The 21,696-nt window shown below is 46.8% G+C and overlaps 1 protein-coding gene across 7 annotated transcripts in view; it reads right to left on the bottom strand.

The window, feature by feature from the left end:
* LOC115100599 (E1A-binding protein p400-like) overlaps nucleotides 1-21,696 on the bottom strand; it is a 274,887-nt gene that overhangs the window by 41,907 nt on the left and 211,284 nt on the right. For all 7 annotated transcript variants that reach the window (XM_029619158.1, XM_029619157.1, XM_029619159.1 and 4 more), the window contains 7 exons: nucleotides 20,739-20,822; nucleotides 16,045-16,170; nucleotides 10,866-10,910; nucleotides 10,619-10,772; nucleotides 1,865-2,106; nucleotides 1,318-1,491; nucleotides 429-476 (listed from right to left, as the gene is read on the bottom strand). In XM_029619158.1, coding sequence (XP_029475018.1) covers nucleotides 429-476; nucleotides 1,318-1,491; nucleotides 1,865-2,106; nucleotides 10,619-10,772; nucleotides 10,866-10,910; nucleotides 16,045-16,170; nucleotides 20,739-20,822 — 873 coding nt within the window. The remainder of the gene's footprint in view (nucleotides 1-428; nucleotides 477-1,317; nucleotides 1,492-1,864; nucleotides 2,107-10,618; nucleotides 10,773-10,865; nucleotides 10,911-16,044; nucleotides 16,171-20,738; nucleotides 20,823-21,696) is intronic.

The raw sequence follows: 21,696 nt of genomic DNA, 5'->3' as shown, positions 1-21,696 counted from the left end.
GAGGGAGCCTGTGCCCTGGCTATCTAGGACCCTGGAACAGCGGGCCACAGCAGCCAGGGGTATCCAACCCCCCGATCGCCCGCTCAACCTGAGGGATGGCCCGTAAAATGGAACCTAACACCTCAGGGAGCAGGATCCACTCTAAACGTTCTATGTCTCCACTCTCAGTCAGGACTGCAGGAGACAGAGAAATACTGAGAGGACTGCAGGTGGTACTCAAAGTTTTGTTCTCTGCCTCCATCTGCTGGTAGCGATGCATAAACCTGCTTATCTGGACTGATCTGGGTATGTTCAGGAACAGAAATTTACATTTTCTTCTTCACAAACTGCACAGTGGCTATGTCTATAACTGGGCTGCACAGCTTACACAGAACAGCTTAACATGGGTAGTTGACCTGCTGCTTAAATTACATGCAGAAGACTCTTACCTTATAAATGCTTTTGGTCTTTTTCTTCGGATTTGCTTCATACATTAGCTGAAAAAAAACAACAGAGCATGGTCACTGGTACCTGGAATGTGACATCCAACACAGAGGAATGGTGTTCCAGTTCCCTGAGCTTAGGAGGTCGCACCTGAAGTCTAAGCATAGACAAATGTCTGCACTGTTAGATGGAGATGATTTTTTATAAAAAGATACCTATCATAAATCCTACCAACCAACTTCTTTCTTAAATATACTAATGTTGTGCAATCACAATTATGTATAATAAAATTAAAACCGATAAATGTTGAATTTCAATTTTTCAGTCCTATATCGGTAGATTTGGTTGGTGGGATTTTTTTTGATAAGTATTTTTTACCATCACCTATATAGGTTGTGCTATATTTAGTGGGTTTTTCATCCTTCTGTATACAACCTATCCATATCACATTTTTTCAAAACTGGCAATTTTCTTGATCACAACTTCTTTTTAGGGAGAGCGGATGGAGGAATCCATTTTTGGAAGTCATATAACACCACCAAATTCATTTTGGAGGTTTTGGCACCATTCTTGGAATTAAAATATTTCTACAATGAGGTTAAGTGATATCTATGCACATCTATCTGAAGTCACTAACCAAATACCCTACTGTTTAATTATAAGAAAGAAAAGAATCTGCATACAATTGTCATTATCCCAGCCTGGGAAAGAGACAATGTAACTGTGCTGAAAGCTTTAAGTCTTAAGTATGTCATGTTGGCCACTTGAAGACCTTTTTTGGAAAGAAGTGGGATATAAAAATGCAATGTACAGTGAGTGAAGAAACTCCAAGCATTGCTGAGCAGTATCCCAGAAATAATACGGCGCAAGAAAGTGTGCCAATCATTAACCCACCTTCCCTTCCTCCCGGGGGATGATGACGCTCTCGTAGCGATTCCGGCACTGCTTGGAGGAGCGGTAGATGCGGCTGCAGGAGTTCACAACGTCGCTGACCAGGTCCCAGTTGGGTGTGTGCGCCGGCGAGATGATGGAAAGGTTTAAAGGAAGCTCCAGCAGCTGCTTCACAGCCTGCAGGAGAAAGGGGGTGGGAGGATGACAGGAGAGTCTGAGACGAGCGCTGTACAGATTGCTGGAAGGATGAAACACAACAGGAGTAAGAAACAATCAGGTAACTGTGAGGAATGTTTCTCAGCTACGAGAGGTCTCGGTCAGAGCTGCAAAGCTGATCAATGCTGTTTACCTTAACCAGCACAATGACATGGCTTCTTCCTAAGAGATATCGATCACAGTACCTATTAATGCAAGTTTATAATTTATAAGTGGAACAATGCAACAAGGCATCTTGTACCCACAGTAAGGCATGGTCCACATACTATTCTGATTGTCTAGCCTCTCCCCAGATAGTCAACAACACAGTGAAAGACCGAGGAATCAGCTTGACCTGCAGCAGAGCCCAGTCCTCGCTGATCAGCCACTCGGGGTTGTCTGGCCCGGCTTCGGTGGGTGGTTTAACCAGAGCTGGCAGTGGTTTGGCAAACTGCGCCTGCTGTTTCAGGAGGATGTTCTTCTTCTGCTCTTTGCTCTCCCGGCGCATTTTCAGCAAGCCCGGCACAGCTCGGTCAAAAAGAGAGCGAGGAGGAATGACAGTTTCTCCATGGCGCTGCTTCTTCTTCCTGCCTGCGGCTAAAACAGTCATGAATTCTACAGTCAGGCAGACAACAAATACAAATTGTAGAAAACCCTTATAAAGTATTTTACCCACTGCATTAGGAGGGTGGCATATCAACTGTATGGTCAAGGGTACAGTCTAATCTGATCGCTGAAAGTTTAGTAAAAATTGAGAGTAGTTTTTCTTCTTGAGAAGATGAGAGAGAAGGAAGGAAATGAAACCAGTAGTAGCTGTTGGGGTATAAGCTGTCAAATAGTTTCTTATTATTAGTAGGGTGCCCGTTGGGCATTGCAAGCTCATTTTCAAAGGGAGAAAAGCAGGTATTTTGTGTACCCATGGGGATTTCCAAAATTAAATTTCTGTGAGTACTTTCCCTTGCTAACTTAATCAAGCCCCTTTCTTCCTCGAGGGTAAGAGTCTGCACGCTGTTCAAGTGCACATCTCCACAGTGAGAGGGAAGGGGAATTTTCAAAAGAAAATTAGGTCTTACCTTTGATAATTTTCGTTCCTGTAGTACCAAGGATCAGTCCAGACTCCTGGGTTTTGCCTCCGCACCAGCAGATGGAGACAGAGCAAGATTTGACTGGCTCTGCCATATATAACAGGGTGCCACCCACAGTCTGCCAATATTACGTAATGTCAAAGCAGAATGACCTGCAAACAAACTAACTATATACAGGAATCGAAACCTGAAAATGGATCACTGACCCCAACAATAAACCAGACCCGTTAAAAGAGGGTAAAAAAAACCGAAGAAAACCGCAGATCAGAGGAAAACAAATGCAGAAGCAGCGGACTCTCCCTTACCTTTATGCACTCAGTGGGCGGGACTCTGGAGTGATCCTTGGTACTACAGGAACGAAAATTATTAAAGGTAAGACCTAATTTTCTTTTCCCTGTACGTACCGGATCAGTCCAGACTCCTGGGATGTACCAGAGCTTGTACTTACTGGGGATGGGATCCAGAGAAGCCCGCCCTCAACACACCTACTCCGAAATTTCCCACTCTTGGATCCTGCACATCTAGTCTGTAATGGCGTGCAAAGGTATGCAAAGTCTTCCAAGTTGCTGCCCTGCAAATCTCCTGCGGGGACACCTGATGACACTCCGCCCAGGAAGCGCCTGGGAGCAAGTGGAATGTGCCTTAAGCCCTACCCGGCAAGGGCCGTCCACAAAGCAAATATGCAGAATGTATGGTCTCTTTCAGCCACCAGGCGGATCTTGGTCTTGGACGCCATAGTACCCCGCTTTGAACCATTCCATAGAACAAAGAGGTGATCCGAGAGTCTAAAATTGTTTGTAACGTCCAGATAACGCAGCAGCGCCCTGCGGACATCCAACTTTCGCAAATTCTTCGAAAGAGGATCCGACCTAGCCAGACCGGAAAACAAGGGAAGTTCCACCGACTGATTCAAACTAACCCCGGAATCAGTAATCCTCAATAAGGGTTCTCGGCATGACAATGCTTGTAGTTCAGAAACTCGACGCGCCGAGGAAATGGCCATCAGAAATACCACTTTCAACATGAGGTCTTTCAGAGTAGCTCTCTTCAACGGCTCAAAAGGGGGCGCACACAAAGCCTTAAGAACCACATTCAAATTCCAGGATGGACATGGAGAATTCACCGGGGGTTGCAAATGCTTTGCCCCTCTAAGAAAACGAGAAACATCGGGATGCACCGCCAATGTCACCCCGTCTATGGTTCCGTGTAAACAGCTCAGGGCTGCTACTTGCACCCTCAAGGAGCTACAGGACAAGCCCTTAGCTAAACCGTCCTGCAGAAAGGCTAGTATACTGGACACGGACGCTCAAGTGGGAACAATCCTAAGTTCAACACACCATGACTAGAAAATCTTCCAGACTCGCACGTAAGATAGCGAAGTCGATGCTTTGCGCGATTTCAGTAAAGTAGTCACTACCGTGTCCGAGTAACCTTTACCTTTTAGATGCTGCCTCTCAAAAGCCATGCCGCTAGACAAAAGCGATCTACCTGATCGAAACAAATGGGTCCCTAATGAAGAAGGTTCGGAAGAAACAGAAATCACAGTGGTCCCTCCACCGCGAGGTTGATTAGATCCGTGAACCACGGTCGACGGGGCCACTCGGGAGCCACTAGGATGACATCCACCGGGTTGTCCTCTATGCGACGAAGCACCTTGCCGATAAAGGGCCAAGGAGGAAACACATACAGCAGAACTGTCGTCGGCCAAGGCAGTGCCAGAGCATCCACTCCCTCGGCCCCTGTGTCCCTGCGATGTACAAAGAAGCATGGAGCCTTGGCATTCTTGAAGGTCGCCATCAAATCCATGCATGGTGTGCCCCATCTGTCGCAGATGAGTTGAAAAGCCCTGTCCGCCAGTTCCCACTCTCCGGGGTCGAGCTGATTTCGGCTTAGAAAATCTGTGTGCACATTGTCGACCCCTGCTATGTGGGATGCAGCTATGCCGGCTAGGTGCTGCTCCGCCCATTGGACCAACAGACGAGCTTCCAATGCCACCGGACGACTCCTGGTCCTGTCCTGACGATTGATGTATGCCACTAAGGTTGCATTGTCGGACAGCACCCTGACCGACTTCCCCTGGATGAGAAGGAGGAAAGCCTGCAACGCCAGGCGCACCGCTCTGGTCTCCAGACAATTGATCGACCACCGAGACTCCGTTGGAGACCAGAGTCCCTGCACCGACTTTCGCAAACAAACCGCCCCCAACCGGAAAGGCTGGCATCTGTGGTGACCACCGTCCAGTCCGGAACCATCAAGGAGACGCCACGGTGCAGATTATCTGAGCACAGCCATCAAGCTTGCTGGACCGAGCAAACTCTGTCAACGGCAGAGGGAGGTGGAACTGCTCGGAAATAGGACTCCACCGGGAAAGCAATGCTGATTGTAAGGGCCGCATGTGCGCGAACGCCCATGGGACCAGTTCCAGCGTCGAAGTCATGGAACCTAGAACCTGCAAGTAATCCCAGACTGTCGGAAGCTGTTTCATTAGCAAAGACTTTACTTGTTCCTGCAGTTTGCAATTTCTGTCCAACGTAAGAAACGGGTGTCGAAAAGAGCTCCCAAAAACTCCAACGATTGAGAGGGAATGAGGTGACTCTTGACCATGTTGACCACCCAACCGAGAGACTGTAACAACTGCAGCACTCGGTGGATCGCAGCTTGACACAGAGTTTCGGACTTCACCCGAATCAACCAATCGTCCAAGTACCAACAAGCCCTCCCTGCGTAGTTGTGCTGCCACTACCACCATGATCTTGGTGAACATTCTGGGAGCCGTCGCCAGACTGAAGGGAAGAGCCTGAAACTGGTAGTGTTTTCCTAGAATGAAAAATCTCAGAAATTTCTGATGGTCCGCTCTGATCCCGATGTGTAAATACGCCTCCGTCAGGTCCAGAGAAGCCAGAAATTCTCCCAGCCGAACAGAAGCGATGACCGATCGCAACGTCTCCATGTGAAAACGGGGGATCCAAAGGCATCTTTGATTCGCTTGAGATCAAGGATGGGTCGGAAGGTCCCCTCCTTTTTGGGAACGAAATATATGGAATAATGGCCCCTTCGCTGCTCTGGAGAAGGTACCGGAACAATCGCTCCCAGATCGAGAAGACGGTGCAAGGTCTGTTTTACTGCTTGATGTTTTTTGGCATATCCGCACTGGGGAGATCAGAAATCGCGGGCTGGGTCGTCATGCAAAATCTAAAGCGTAGCCACGTTCTATCACTGAAAGCACCTACTGGTCCGAAGTGATTGTGGCCCATTCCTCGTAAAACAGAGACAGTCTGCCCCTGTTACGACCATCGCTGCTCGACGTCCTCACTCCGCCCTCTTTACCTCTGTGGCGTCTCCCTTCAGGTCTGATGGACGGCTGGCTGCCGCGGCATCTCCATGCCTTCTCCCTCCGGCGTCCCCGGACCGCTCGACGTTGCAGATCCGCCATGTTGCCTGAAGACTTAGGGCGCGCGCGCGCTCTGATTGAAGTACCAGCAAGAGCGCGAACCTCAGGGGCGTCCCCCTGAGATGACGTCATCCGCTTCCAATATTTAAAGGTCTCTGATATTGCTAACAAACGGAGTTAGCAAGGATTTGCCAAGGATACGCTAAGGATTCGCTTTGGCTATCCAAGCTACTCTGCCTCCTCAGACTTACCAGGGGTACCCGCTCCTCGGGGGCCTCGTTCTTTTCCTTTATTTCAGATTACGATAGGAACTGGTATTCGCTCCTCGAGGGCGCATGTTACTGGACACTCTGAAGATTCTCTACTGCCTGGAAGCTATCACTGCTACAAACAATTGTGAGTTACCATTGCTCTCTCAGAGCTTTCCCTGGAACAAGGTACTCGCTCCTCGAGGGCCTAAACCTTTCCAGCTCCTGAGCTTCCTTGAGACCTTTTGTGAGTTTTGTCATCTAGTTCTGTTCATGAACTCTGCCTACTCACTTTCTACAGTTTCTCAACAGCTCAGCCATCCTGGATCGCTATTCCAGTACCTGAGGGGACTACAGCCCTGCCGGGCATATCAGCTCACTACTGCCACCTCTGGTGGTTTCATAAACCTGTTTAATAAAAGAACTAATGTGTGTCTGTCTCCATACTCAAGCCTAGCCGGAGATCCCTCTCGGGATATCCTCCCGGGAACGTGGTCATCTGCCTCCAGCCCAGGGATCCACCCACTCCTAGTATCAGATTCCTAACAGATTGCTAACTCTCAGCTCTAACACAGAGCTTTCCTAACAGCCCCCTACCTTCTGTACAGAAGAATAGAACATTCACAGAGTCCCAAATATGGAGATGCCCCGAGATAGGGAGAGCTGGCCCTCGAGGAGCGAGTACCAGATCCCTACATAGAAACATAGAAACATAGAAATGACGGCAGAAGAAGACCAAATGGCCCATCCAGTCTGCCCAGCAAGCTTCCCTCATTTCTTCTCCCATACTTATCTGTTTCTCTTAGCTCTTGGTTCTAATTCCCTTCCACCCCCGCCATTAATGTAGAGAGCGGTGATGGAGCTGCATCCAAGTGAAATATCTAGCTTGATTAGTTAGAGGTAGTAGGGGTAGTAACCGCCGCAGTAAGCAAGCTACACCCATGCTTATTTGTTTTTACCCAGATTATGTTATACAGCCCTTATTGGTTGTTTATCTTCTCCCCTGCCGTTGAAGCAGGGAGCTATGCTGGATATGCGTGAGGTATCAGTTTTTTTTCTTCTCCCCTGCCGTTGAAGCAGAGAGCTATGCTGGATATGCATCGAAAGTGAAGTATCAGGCACATTTGGTTTGGGGTAGTAACCGCCGTAACAAGCCAGCTACTCCCCGCTTTGTGAGTGTGAATCCTTTTTTCTTCTCCCCTGCCGATGAAGTTATGCTGGATATGCGTGAAGTATCAGTTTTTCTTTTCCCCTGCCGTTGAAGCAGAGAGCTATGCTGGAAATTTGTGATGTATCAGTCTTTCTCCCATGCCGTTGAAGCAGAGAGCCATGCTGGATATGCGTCGAGAGTGAAGTATCAGGTACATTTGGTTTGGGGTAGTAACCGCCGTAACAAGCCAGCTACTCCCCGCTTTGTGAGTGCGAACCCTTTTTTCTTCTCCCCTGCCGTTTAAGCAGAGAGCTCTGCTGGATGTGTGAAGTAACAGTTTTTTCTTTTCCCCTGCTGTTGAAGCAGAGAACTATGCTGGATATGCATCGAAAGTGAAGTATAAGACTGGAGTGATCAAGCTAGTTGAAAGGCATCAGGAATAGAGGAAGGTGGAGGTAGTAATTTGGATATTTGGTTTGGGGTAGTAACCGCCGTAACGAGCCAGCTACTCCCGTCTTTGTGAGTGCAAATCCTTTTTTCCACATTTCCTCTTGCTGTTGAAGCTTAGAGTGATGTTGGAGTCACAGTAACCATGTGTATGTTTATTGAATAAGGGTATTGTCTCCAGGCAGTAGCCATCATTCTGGCGAGTCACCCACTCTTCATTGGCGGCCTCTTGACTTTATGGATCCACAGTGTTTATCCCTCGCCCCTTTGAAGTCCTTCACAGTTCTGGTCTTCACCACTTCCTCCGGAAGGGCATTCCAGGCATCCACCACCCTCCTCCCTGGAAGCAGAGAGACTCATTGGCAAAGTACTCACACAGCAGTTCCACGTAGGAGATGGCACTGGCGCTGGAACGGAGGCAGGCCCTCGAGGAGCAAGTACCTGGTTCCAAGGAGACAGCTCTGAGGAGTGGATGATAGTAGTACTCACTGATGGTGTCTGTAGCGAATTCTTCCAAGTAGAAGAGGAGATAGATGCAGGCAGCGGATCAGGGAAAATGGGCCCTCAAGGAGCGAGTACCGGTTACCTGATAGCGACCTGAAAGAAGCAAAAGAGGCCCCCGAGGAGCGGGTACCCCGTTAGCTGAAAGAGTCCAATGGAAGTTGGAAAGGCAGAGTAGCTGGGTACGGACAGCGAATCCCATCCGTAAGAATCCCCCTTGCTAACTCAACGGCTAGCAATAAACTGTAGGCTTAAATATCCGGGCAGCGTGACATCATCACAGGGGGACGCCCCTGAGGAACGCGCCAATGAGGAAATAAGAATGAGGGCTGCGCGGCGCGCGCGCCCTAATGTACCTGTAGAAAATGGCTGGAGGCAGTGCCCAAGCCGGTCTGGGGACGCAGGAGAGAACGGCAGGCAGATGCCGCGGCAGCCAGGCGTCCATGAAGAGCAGGAGGAGCCGTACAAAAGGAAAGTTAGGTGGCGTGAAGCCGTCGGGAAGTGACGGTCGCAACAGGCTAAGACCGTCAGCTGGTTGTTCTCTTCTCGCTGTTCCTGGAGATGACTATTGTATTTTTTTTTTAAAGTAACCTAATTAATCAAACCAAAGAACTAAATCTACTCTAACTTTTTTTTTTTGTTTTTTAAAGAATCAGCACAGACTGTGAGTATTGCACTCGGACCATCTGCTGGCGACAGAGTAATACAGGCAGACTGTGGGTGGCACCCTGGTATATATGGCAGAGCCAGTCAAATCTTGCTCCGTCTCCATCTGCTGGTGCGGTACACGTACAGGGAAAGGGCCTTTTTACAATAGTCAATGCCTGTTTGTCCATGTAAATAGTTTTAAAAATTTCCCTTCCTGTATTCAGTTTCCTTTACTCTGCACAATCCCACCCTCTGCTCTAATGCACAGTTAGAATGTGAAAGTCAAGGTATAAGGATCACCAGATGAACATATTATTAAAATAATGACTGACATACAGTGAAAAAAACTGTCAACTTTCTCAGGCTTAAATTAATGCACTGGCAGTTCTTTGCAATTTTCTACACTGCCAGTGATGCAAACACATTCTGTTCAATATTCAAAACACCAATGAGTGGAAAAGTTAGTTGGCTAAATTTATTCATGGTCTGAATATACTTGGCTAAAGTTATCCAGAGAAGTTTGCTGCTTACCAGTGTATTAAATATTGCAAAATAAAACAAACAATAAAAATAATAAGCCAGCAGCAAAGAAGCAGCTGAAACCCCCCCCCCCCCACCTACCAAAATGTAAAATAATTCTAGCCTGGGTGAACAGCCCCCTTCCCAATCCTCCCAACATGCTTAAAAATATCACCGGGACCCAATTCTAGCTGACCCTCCAATATGTAAAATAATTGAAGAATGGCTGAGTGGCGCTTATCACCCCTTCAGCCCCTCTCTTAAAAAAAAACAAAACTATGTTCCAAAATAACCACCACACCCAAACACTTGGGTGGAGAAGAGACGGCTGAGGGGAGATATGATAGAGGTCTTTAAGATCATGAGAGGTCTTGAATGAGTAGATGTGACTCGGTTATTTACACGTTCGAATAATAGAAGGACTAGGGGGCACTCCATGAAGTTAGCAAGTAGCACATTTAAGACTAATCGGAGAAAATTCTTTTTCACTCAATGCACAATAAAGCTCTGGAATTTGTTGCCAGAGGATGTGGATAGTGCAGTTAGTGTAGCTGGGTTCAAAAAAGGTTTGGATAAGTTCTTGGAGGAGAAGTCCATTAATGGCTATTAATCAAGTTTACTTAGGGAATAGCCACTGCTATTAATTGCATCAGTAGCATGGGATCTTCTTAGTGTTTGGGTAATTGCCAGTTTCTTGTGGCCTGGTTTGGCCTCTTTTGGAAACAGGATGCTGGGCTTGATGGACCCTTGGTCTGACCCAGCATGGCAATTTCTTATGTTCTTATGTTCTAATACCCTAAAGTGTACCCCAATTCAGAGCAACTGAAGAAGAGACTCTTATCTCCTTCAGCTTCTCTTAAAGCCAAGTGCCATTTGCTCTGCCAGCTATAGGCATAGCACTCGGGCAATGATTGGTTCCAAAATTGTCAGCTGTTGGGCCACAACTACATTTTTAAGCTTTTTTTTGTTGGGGGGGGGGGGGGGGAGGGCAGCTCCAAGAGTGTTTACTGTATGGGAATGGGGAATTAAAGCCTTGGGGTTTTGTCCAAGCCAACTTCATAAGTTAGCCGGACAAACCCTCTGAACATTGAGCCCTGTATGCTTTGCATCACACTCCCACCTGCAGGGTCCATCCTGTGTCGCTTGCGTTCCTTCCTAACATACACCGGAGGGAGTTTAGACTCGGGGACTGGGGTGGTGTCGTACATCAGGCACATGACAGAATCGATGTAGATGTCATTATCATCCTGAGGAGGGGTAGGTGGGGTCCAGAGCTGTGCAAAGAGCAAAAAAAAAAAAAATGAAACCCGATACTTTCCATCACACAATCCGCGTGTTAAATGTGTCACTAAATTGATTTGTCTCACCGGCATTATTTCAGTCTGTCCTTCTGAACTTTCATAAACAAACTCCTAAGGAAAAACAGGAAATATTTTAGATTTTGATAATGCTGTGTATATTAACACAATAGATGCTTGTCCCAACTAGTCTATTCAGTCCTCATCACCTACACTGCTGTAGCCGTCACTCCACCCAATTTTTGCCCTTAACACTTCCCATTGTGCTAAGGATATCTCCCATGTGTCTGCCATACAAGCCAGACTATCTGCCAGATATTGGAAAATTGGTTCTTACCTGCTAATTTTCATTCCTAAAATACCACAGATCAGTCCAGATAAGTGGGTTTTGCATCCCTATCAGCAGATGGAGGCAGAGAATAAAAACCTTTCAGGCACTGCTACTTAACCGAGAGTGCCATCTGCAAACCCTCAGTATTGACCTGCACCCAAACCAAGATCTCCACTATGAAAAACCAACTAACTCCCCAACTAGGGCGAGCAGAGAAAGCATAGATGGAGCCCCCTAACCTGGAACCCCATACATACATGGGAAATGCAACATCACTAGATCAGCATTATCAGTACACAGAAGCGACAAGGGTCTTTCAGTCTCAAAGGTTTCAGGTTTCTGGACTGATCAGTGGTAAGAACCAATTTTCCTTTCCCGTTCATATTTACTGAACCTGTTGCAGAATTGTCCCAGGTGGGTCTATGGCTGTTGGAATCATTTTTTGTTACTTTTGCTGAAGATATGTGTAGAGGTTGGGCCGTTGGGATTCAGAGTTCTCACCCAGACACAGACTAGTTTGAAGGCCACAGGCCAACCTCTGAGCGAACTCATATTTACTGATTTGTACTGTGAAATGCTTATGAACAGGCAAGAGTCTGTTTATTTTAGTTATTCCAGTAGGTCTATGATGAGAAAGCAAGCAATTAACTTACACTAAAGCCTGAGAGAGACTGAAGGCCACACAGCTGTGCCTGAAATTGATAAGAACTGAGAGGGAGGGAACATCGCTGCTTTTCCCCAAGCATCAGTGTATAAGGAATAATAACAGCTAGAGAGAGAGGGAGAGCTCGCTTCTGGACTTGATAGCACAGGCTTATCCTTTGGAAATATGTAAGCTTTCTATATATATATATAGCAATTGTTATTATCTACCATTACTTCTTCTGTACAATCTGATTTCATTTGTTTTGTCCTCCTATTGCTCAAATAAACTTACTTTCCTAAGTACCTAGAACCATGATGAACTGAAACAAAGTTTGTGTGTGGCTATGTGTAGGGAATAAGCTCCTGGTTCAAGCCCCCAGGTATAATCCAATGATTGTGTATGTTTATATTGGGTAAGCCCCCCGAGGTAGTCCTATGTGCACGCAGGCGATAAGCCCCTCAGGTAGCCCCAATATAGACCTCAGTTAGATTAGCCCCCCCCTGATCAGAGCCCCTGGGCGGAATGCCAGTGTGCATTGTCTGAACCCAGAACAATGACCCCCTCAAAAGGACTGCCCTCAGGACAAAGTCATGGCAGAAAACTGCCGCTGCGGACCCCCAGAACTTTTGGACTGATGAAATCTTCATTTGTCCTGAAACCTAATCCACGCTGGAACAAACTTTCTATCCTTAGACTTGTCCTTTGGCAACCGGTGCACCTTGGTTTCACCCAGATGCTTCATGATCTTCTCCAAATAACTTTCCTTTAAAAGGAAGTGCTCTAAACTGTGACTTGGAGCAAACATCCGTTGACCAATTCCGCAACCATAGCAGACGCCTAGTGGGCACTGCCGACATCACACTGCCCTTGCAAAGGCTGAATCCTCCTCGGCCTGTACGTCCAGGTGATAGAAACTGGAGAAGCTGTACATGGAGGACCACGTCGCCGCTCAGCAGATGTCGATGGGAGATAGCAGGCTAGCTTCTGCCCATGAGACTGCCTGAGTCCTAGTGGAATGAGCTTTAACCTGAGAAGGTTGTGGCTTTCCTGCCTCCACATAGGCTCCTGTGACCACCTCCTTAATCCAGCAAGCTATTGTAGCCCGTAAAGCTGGTTCGCCCCGCTTCCTTCCACTGGACTGGTTTTGAAACTTCCAGATACCGCACCAAAGTTTTTATGTGCACAGATTTCATGCACTTAGGCGGGATGCGGCAAGGCGCATGTATAGCCCATGCGCCCGGCTTTACCTGTATTCTGCGCTTAGTAGGTTGTATTTGTATGAGGTGCACCCGGCTGTTCCTGGTTCTGCGCATATGTACACTCGTGACGCGTACCAACATTGTATGGTGGGCATTATGGCACACACAAAGACGTATGCAAGATGGCGCCGCCGTGGCCTACCACACGGCGTGTTGACCAAGCCTAAAGTGGGGCCTAGCCTACTGGGGGACTGCTCAACACGCTTGGAAGCACACTTCCCCTTATCCCGACGACGGGAATGACGTCAGTATGGCATGCCGAGCAAGGAGACTGGAGGAAATCTTACCAAAACCCCTCCAAATGTCTCTGAATTGGGAGGCAAATTCTCTCTTTTTTTTTTTTATTAACTTATATGGGCTCAGCGCTTACTGGCTGAGTACAGAGATGTTCTCTAGCTGCGGGGGATGGGAGAGGGCTTTGGCTGTCACCGCCTCTCTCGGCTTCCTGCACCTGCTGCCTTCCAGCTGCTTAAGCAGCAAAGTCCACTCTGGGAACCGGCTACCGAACCAAGGCACACCTCTGAGGAATCTCGGAAATTACCTCAGGAATTCTCAACTGGGGAAGAGACCTTTAGGTATCACCACAGGAGAGCGGGGCTCTATTTTTTTTCTCCAATTTAAATGTAGAATTTCTCCTTCTAAAAAGTACAGCAATCCTCATAGGGAGAGATAAATCCAATGGAGATGGAGAAATACTGAAGGGATGAGGTCACTGCAGGGGTGTATCTAGAGTGATGTCAGCTTTGAAATCTGACTCTGTGTCCATCTGCTGGCAGGGGAGCATAACCCATTGGTCCTGAGTCCATCTGGTTACACGCTAGGAAATAGTAGTTTTCTTGGTGACAACCGACACCAAGGCATCCACCTTTTTCAGAGACAACTCCAAGGTGTCCTCCGGTAGACGACAGAGCTGTGCCATAGCTCTTTTGACTCGCAGACCGGACTTGAGCGTATCCCACTCCTTACCAGCTTCTTCACAGACTTTGGAAGGGAAAAACCTTAGCCGGACCTTTCAGACGAACCAAAATCAGATCTGCGCCCTTCAAGTCTGACTCTTCCTGCGGCACCTTGATTCCAAGCTCCTGAAGAACCTGTGGAATCAGCGGCCCAAGCTCCTCTCTGCGAAAGAGGCGAACCACCTTGGGATAGTCCCCTTCAGCCACAGGTACCTCCTTTGAATCCTGGATCAAGTTTGGTGTATCCTGCAGTGGAATCTCTCCTGGGACTGCCCCGAGGCCTCGTACTGATCCTCCGAATCATCCATATCATCTTGTAGGTCCCCAGAACCCAAAGCCAGGCCAAAAAGAGGCCAAGCTCACTCAGCACGCTCTCTCTTAGGATTAGACATTGTTCATGCTTTAGACCCCCAGGGGTCGAGGCTGAGAGTCACCATGCCCCCATGATGGTTTCCTGGCCAGAAAAGCCCTGTGCATCAAAAGAACAAACTCAAAGGAATAAACCTGACAGTCCTCAGAATCATGATCCTGAGAGGATCCAACATCTGCGGGCCCCATATCCAGAGGGAAATCTTCCCCTTCAAGATGATCCTGATCCATCCCAAGAACCAAAGCAGCTGGGAAGATACACGGAAGAGAAGGCCCGGGCTCCTCCAAATCTATGAGAGACTGCCTGGCCAGCCACGCGGCAGCATCCAAAATGGCCGCTGACCCACCCCCCCCCCCAGTGCGCTGGAGAAAGAGGCCCTGGGAGAAGCTCTGGTGTGGTGTGCTGAACATGCAGCAAAAATGTGAGGGGAGGGCCCTGCCAATGCGCCTTCCCACCAGCAGCTCATCCGGCACATAGGTTCGAACGAGTGAGCCGCAACACGACTCCCCACAGGCCGGCAAAGAGAAGCATGTGGCAGACGCTGGGAAAACTTGTCTGTTGCATCACACACCCTTGGTCACCTGTCCTCTCTGAACTAAGCAGCAAAACAGTGGCAGAGAAAAAAATTACTTTTTTTTAAAAATACATTTTACCAGCAAAAGAAGGGAAGTAAAAGAAATAAAATACTTCCCTGCATCCTTGATGGAGCGGAAAGGATCTGGACCTTCAGATGTCTCCCACATGGTAACTGGAGTGAGCTAAAGAAGTGTCACCAACCTCCTACTCGTCCACCTTGTCCAGGGAGGATAACCCCACCAGGACCTTACAACTCCCCAGGAGGTTCCCTTTGAAATTTCTCCAAATCTTCTGCTTTCTTTTACTTTTTTTTTTTTTTTTTTTTTTTTTTAACTCAGACTGCAGATTTTGCACTATCTCCCAACTGCTGGAGACAGAAAAATACTGAGGGACTGCTGGTGGATCTCTAGGTTATACAGCAGTTTCAATAACACTTTTTCTGTCTCCATCTGCTGGCAAGGGTACAAAACACAGGAGTCTGGTCTGATCTGGGTTGGTAGAAGGAAGGCCTTTTATCTTAATCCATCAGTTTGCTTTTCAGCATACCTCAACAAGGTTGAGATAAGCATAATGCTTGTCTACGGTTCTGTTGTTTTAGATATGATGCAAAATACTTAGGGCCAACATTATTTAAGGCCCTAGAAATAAAGCAAAATAATTTATCTGGTCATGAAAGCAATAGGAACTCAGTATAAAGACTTAAACACAGGCGGTATTGTAATCGGAAGACTTTGTAGTTCTCATGGTAAGATCTCTCAACCAGGAGACAATTTTACAAGATGGTAGAAAAAGTATACTGGCACAAAAAAAATCAAGACAGATAAAAAAGTGTTGATTGACCAGCAACACTGACAATTATGGCCCTCTATTGCGAGCTTCCCCTAGAATTTACTCAAAAGACCTCGATAATGTTCGACTACAAAGTAAATTACATTGGAATGTTTGTTACAGACTGGTCTCTCCTGAGCAGACTTGTACAATGGCTCCCAACTACAGACTGAACTGTAACTCAATGAAAGTAGGAAAAAGTGGAAAGCTCTGTAATATTGATGAATTGAGTCAACTCTCCATTTATACAGTGGCAAACTAATAAGAATATACTCTTGTTACCTTGCTATATGCGTCCTCCCTGGTGTAGGTAAGCAGCTCCTCCTCTTCCAATAGCATCCTCACCTCCCACTCCTGCAGCTCCTTCAGGTGATTGATTTCCCACTCTCTCTTTGCGGCTGTCAGGTGCTTAAAAAATGAAATTCAAGTGCATTATCTTTGGTCAAGCCCAATACATTTTAATAGGACCGAAAACCTGCAAGAGTTCAGTCTGGGCTTCCCAGCATCTTGGTGCTTTCATACAAAGTGTCCACAGCCGCTTATTACTACATACACCCACTGAAAGGAGCAGATCTGACTGCAACATTTTCAGCTCAGATGGAAACTCTTAATTTAACCATTGCTCCATTTTAAATACGCTACATAGATAAGACTCAGAAATAAAGGAAAATTGATTACTACCTGCTAATTTTCGTTCCTGTAGTACCGCAGATCAGTCCAGACTCCTGGGTTTTGCCTCCCTTCCAACAGATGAAGACAGAGAAAGTTTTGCTGACACTGCCACATAACCTGGTGTGCCATCTGCAGTCCTTCAGTATTGACCTGTACCCAAGCCAAGATACTAATGAGCATAGCTACAAGAAAACATAATCACGTCCCCCTGATTGAGCAGTAGGAAGTGGACCCTTATAATGGGAAAGAATCTTTCCAACCTTAACAACGTGAGAAAACTAACGAAACTTGTGCCATTCTTCAGACCAATTATCATAATAGTATGAGCGGACTCTGGACTGATCTGTGGTGCTCCAGCAATGAAAATTAGCAGGTAAGAACCAATTTTCCTTTCCCTGTAAGTGCCCAGATCAGTCCAGACTCCTAGGATGTACCCAAGCTTCCCTAAACAGTATGGGACTGCGAGAGTCCCGCTTGAACTACACTTTCATCAAAGCCCATGTCCTCTGGAGCTTGGACATTTAAACGAAAATGCCTGGTGAAAGTGTGCAATGACTTCCAAGTAGCTGCCTTACAAAACTCTTATGGAGATACTTGCTGACATTCAGTCCAAGATGCCACCTGAGATCGAGTAGAGTGAGCCTTCAAACCCTCAGGGATAGGACGGCCCTGACAGATGTATGCCAAACCTATTGCTTCTTTCAACCACCGTGCTATGGTGGACTTTGAAGCCTTATATCCCTTTTTTGCACCACTCCATAGCACAAAAAGATGATCTGACAGCTGGAAGCTATTAGTGACTTTGAGATACTGCAACAAGGCTCGCTTTACATCCAAGAATCGTAACTCTTGCGTGAGGTGCCGCTGCATCCAGGTTTGGGAAGTCCGGAAGCTGAACCAATTGACTCAAGTCAAATGAAGACATCACCTTCAGAAGAAAGGAAGAAGCCGTAAGCAAAGAGACTCTAGAATTCGTAATTCTCAAAAAAAGGATCCCTACATGACAGAGCCTTAAGTTCCGAAATCCTTCTAGCGGAACAAATTGCCACCAAAAAAACAACCTTTAAGGTGAAATTTTTCATAGTTGCCCTTCTAAGAGGCTCGAACGGAGCTGCCCACATCCCCTTGAGGACCAAGTTAAGGCTCCAGGAAGGACAAAACTTCCGCATGGAGGCCGCAAATGCTTCGCCCCTGGACAAAAATGCACCACATCTGGATGTGCAGCTAGGGCCGCTCCCTGCACCTTGCCTCTAAGACGCCCAATGCTGTCACATGAACTCTGAAGGAGTTTAAACGACAAACCTTCACCAACCCTCACTGTAAGAAGGTCAAAATGTGCGCCACAGATGCTCTGCACACCAAGTCTCAAAAACTCTCCAAACCCTCATATAGGCTAAGGATGTTGAAGTCTTCCTAGCTTGCAGCAGAGTGGAAATGACATCCTCGGGATATCCTTTCCACCTTAAATGCTTCCTCTCAAAAGCCAAACTGCGAGACAGAAACGAGCCACCTATCTGAAAATATGAGACCTTGGTGCAGAAGCTTTGGAAGATGGGCGACACGCAGTGGCTCGTCCGTCGCTAGATTGATCAAATCTGCAAACCATGGTCGTGGAGGCCACTCCGGTGCCACTAGAATCACCTCTCCCAGATGAATCTCTACTCGTCGCAACACTTTGCCCACCAGTGCCATGGCAGAAAAACGTACAGGAAGTACTAAGGCATCGACTCCTCCTTCGCCTTCATGTTCTCTTCTGCGACTGAAGAAGCATGGAGCCTTGGCATTTCATTGAGTTGCCATCAAGTCCATATGGGACCTGCCCCATCTGTGACAGATAAGCCGCATTACTTCTTCCAACAACTCCCACTTCCCGGGATCCAGCTGTTGTTGACTGAGAAAATCTGTTTGCACATTGTCTATCCTGGCTATGTGAGAAGCCGCCATTAATTCCAGATGTTGCTCTGCCCAGCGAATTAACTTCTGGGCTTCCTGAGCCACTGCCCGACTCTTGGTACCACCCTGTTGGTTGATGTAAGCCACCATCATCGCATTGTCCAACAAAATTCTTACTGGCCACCTGCGTAAGAGAGGTAGAAAGGCAAGCAACGCGAACCATATAGCTCTTGTCTCTAAGCAATTGATAGACCACAACTCCTCTTCCACCAACCACTGGTCCTGCGCCAACTGAGTCTGGCATACAGCTCCCCATCCAGAGAGACTGGCATCGTTGGTAACTACTATCCAATTTGGAACCTCCAAGTCTACAGCATGACCTATCTCTGTAAGAGGCAGCGGCAGATGAAACTGTTCTGACAACAGATTCCAAAGGGAAAGCAATGCACTCTGCAGAGGCCTCATATGAGCAAATACCCAAGGAACCAACTCAAACGTGGAAGCCATGGAACCAAGAACCTGCAAGTAATCCCAAACCCTGGGTACTGCACTCTCTAACACACCGTAAATTTGCCTCTGCAAATTGCAAATGCGTTCCCTGGTGAGAAACACCTTTCCAATCTTGGTGTTGAAATGAACCCCCAGGAACTCCAACACCTGAGTAGGGATAAGATGACTGCTCGACAGATTCACTACCCAACCCAGGGATCTTAACCACTGCAGTACCAATGCCACTGCTTGTCTACAAACAATCTTGGACTTTGCTCGAATAAGCCAATTGTCCAGATATGGGTGAACTACAATGCCCTCCTTCCTGAGAGTCGCTGCCATCATGACCATAACCTTGGTGAAGGTCCTCGAAGCAGTCGTCAACCTGAATGGAAGGGCGCAAAATTGAAAACATGTCCCGAGAATCATGAACCTCAGGAATCTCTGATGATTGGGCCAAATCACTATGTGCAAGTACACGTCGGTCAAATCTAGAGAGGCCAAGAACTCTCCTTTGCGCACCACTGCAATGATCGAGCGCAGGATCTCCATCTGAAAAAGAGGAACTTTGAAAGCCACGTTCACCTTTTTAAAATCCCAAATCAGGCAGAAGGTCCCTTTCTTTTTTGGGACCATAAAATAAATGGAATTCTTCACGCCCCCCCCCCCCCCCCCGTAGCTTCAAAGGCAGCCGAGAGTGAAGCCAAAATGTCAGCCGTGCCCATGCTAACCGGGAAGGGGCCTGCTGTTGTATTCTTTTCACCCACAAGCCCTGTGGGCTCTCACTGTTTCCGTGACCCTTTTTCTGCTGTTCCCGAGCCGCCCTGTTCGACAGAGAGGCAGCAGCAGGAACAAATGCCGGCTCGGGACAGGCGCGCACGTCGCCACACACAGAGCACCAACTGCCACGCTGCATAACACCTGCTGGCTATTTCGTGCGCCCCAATAGCCACTTAGAGAAGTCTGAAAAACGATGTGAGAGCCATCGCAGCCTTGCCCCTGCACGGCTGCCTGTGATTTGCCCCCCAGGGTCGATCGATACAAACAAAATAAACAAGAAACCTTTTTTTTTTTTTTTTTAAACTTTAAGGTCCCTTCCCTTGAATATGGGCAGCAGGTTCCGCACGGCCTCCTGGGGGAGAGGGAACTGGCCCCCACCAACCATCTACCTCCAGCGGCGAAAGGACAGAGTCAAGTAAGGGTCCCCAATCCCCTGCTCATCCACCTCAGCACGAGAAATGATGGTCCCACCTGGACCTGCCAACCTTCTGGGAGGAAATCCTCTCTCTTCTTTTCTTTTTCCCTCTTTTGTTTTTAACTCATTTCCAGACTGCAAGTTTTGCATCTCTACCATCTGCTAGAGACAAATACTGAGGGACTGCAGGTGGCCCACCAGGTTAAGTGACAGTGTCAGCAAAACTTCCTCTGTCTCCATCTGCTGGAAGGGAGGCTAAACCCAGGAGTCTGGACTGATCTGGGTACGTATGGGGAACATACAGTTCAGAGAGCTTACTAATACTGAACCCCAAACGCTTTAACCGGTGTTGTGTTTAACAAATACCTCAACTTTAAACCATAACCATATCTATGTACACGGAGAGTTAATACTAACATGCCTATGCACCAGTATCGGTATTTATTATTCAAACAAGGTAGCTTGCGATTTATATAGTGATTATCAACCCCAATCACTACAAAGCATGTTTCTTTCCAGATACAGTTTGTGTGTAAGAAAATAAAACCTGCTCTCTCATTAATGGTGGGGGTGGAAGGGAAATAGAACCAAAAGGTTACTAAGAGCCAAGAGTAACATAAGTTTGAGGAAAAAAAAAAAAAGTGCGAAACTTGCTGGGTAGACTGGATGGACCATTTGGTCTTCTTCTGCTGTCATTTCTATGTTTCTATATATGTTTCTATCTTACCTCTACTATTTCCTGCTTCTCCTTATCACTGGACATGTAGAAACACTCCAGATAATTCAACGCATACTTCTCAATTGGGGTCAGCTGGGAGGGAAACATTGGGAAATTGGCTACATTCAGCTTCTGAATTTAAAATGTTAATCACAAATGTTTTCAAAGAAGCGTTAGACTCGCATTGTACAGTCCCTTTCATTCAAAGAGGATGTGCTGGAGAAGATCAAAACCAGTGCTTTCATTATTAAATTCTATTCAGTAACTCTTAGAGACAAATAACAATTAGGAGCTTTATTCTGGTGATTTCTTTGCTATTTACATGCAACATCTGTAGTTGGAAAACAAAATTATTTCAAACTGAGGAAAAAAAATCAGAGACCTGTAGCATGCGCTATCACCTGTGGGATGGAGAGCCCAGCAGCACATTTCAGGTGCCTTGTCTGTACGACAGCAAAGTATAGGAGAAATAATTCTACTGAGCTGATGAATTACAGCTGGGAATGCAAAGCCATGAAAAGATAGAGAGGACCATTTCCAGTGGCATCTAGTCATTATAATAAGGATTAACAAGGTGCACAGTAGCAGGCCGATTCAATAAGAGAGTGGGAAAACGGGCACTCAGTGGTGAGCACCCGCTCTACCACGCACACCCAGCCACTTCTCCTGGGTGCATGATCCTGTGTTTAAATGAGCGGTCCCTAATGCCTACTTACCTCTTACAATGTAATTATATAATTACATATTATATATTTAATTATATGTAATTAGCTGGTTTTCCTTTTCCTTTTTCCTTCTCATTCCAAGTTCAATTTTCCTTGTTACATGTAACTGCTATTTCCGCACTATTGTTCAAGTTTAAGTTTATTTTGCACTCCTGTTTCATGTGAACCAGCATGATGGGACTATTGTCTTGAATGTTGGTATATAAAAAACTTAAATAAATAAAATAAAATAAATTATTAGC

This window comes from Rhinatrema bivittatum, chromosome 11 (assembly GCF_901001135.1).
Source record: "Rhinatrema bivittatum chromosome 11, aRhiBiv1.1, whole genome shotgun sequence".
Classification (NCBI taxonomy): Eukaryota; Metazoa; Chordata; class Amphibia; order Gymnophiona; family Rhinatrematidae; genus Rhinatrema; species Rhinatrema bivittatum.
This window is presented reverse-complemented; position numbering and strand designations above follow the sequence as displayed.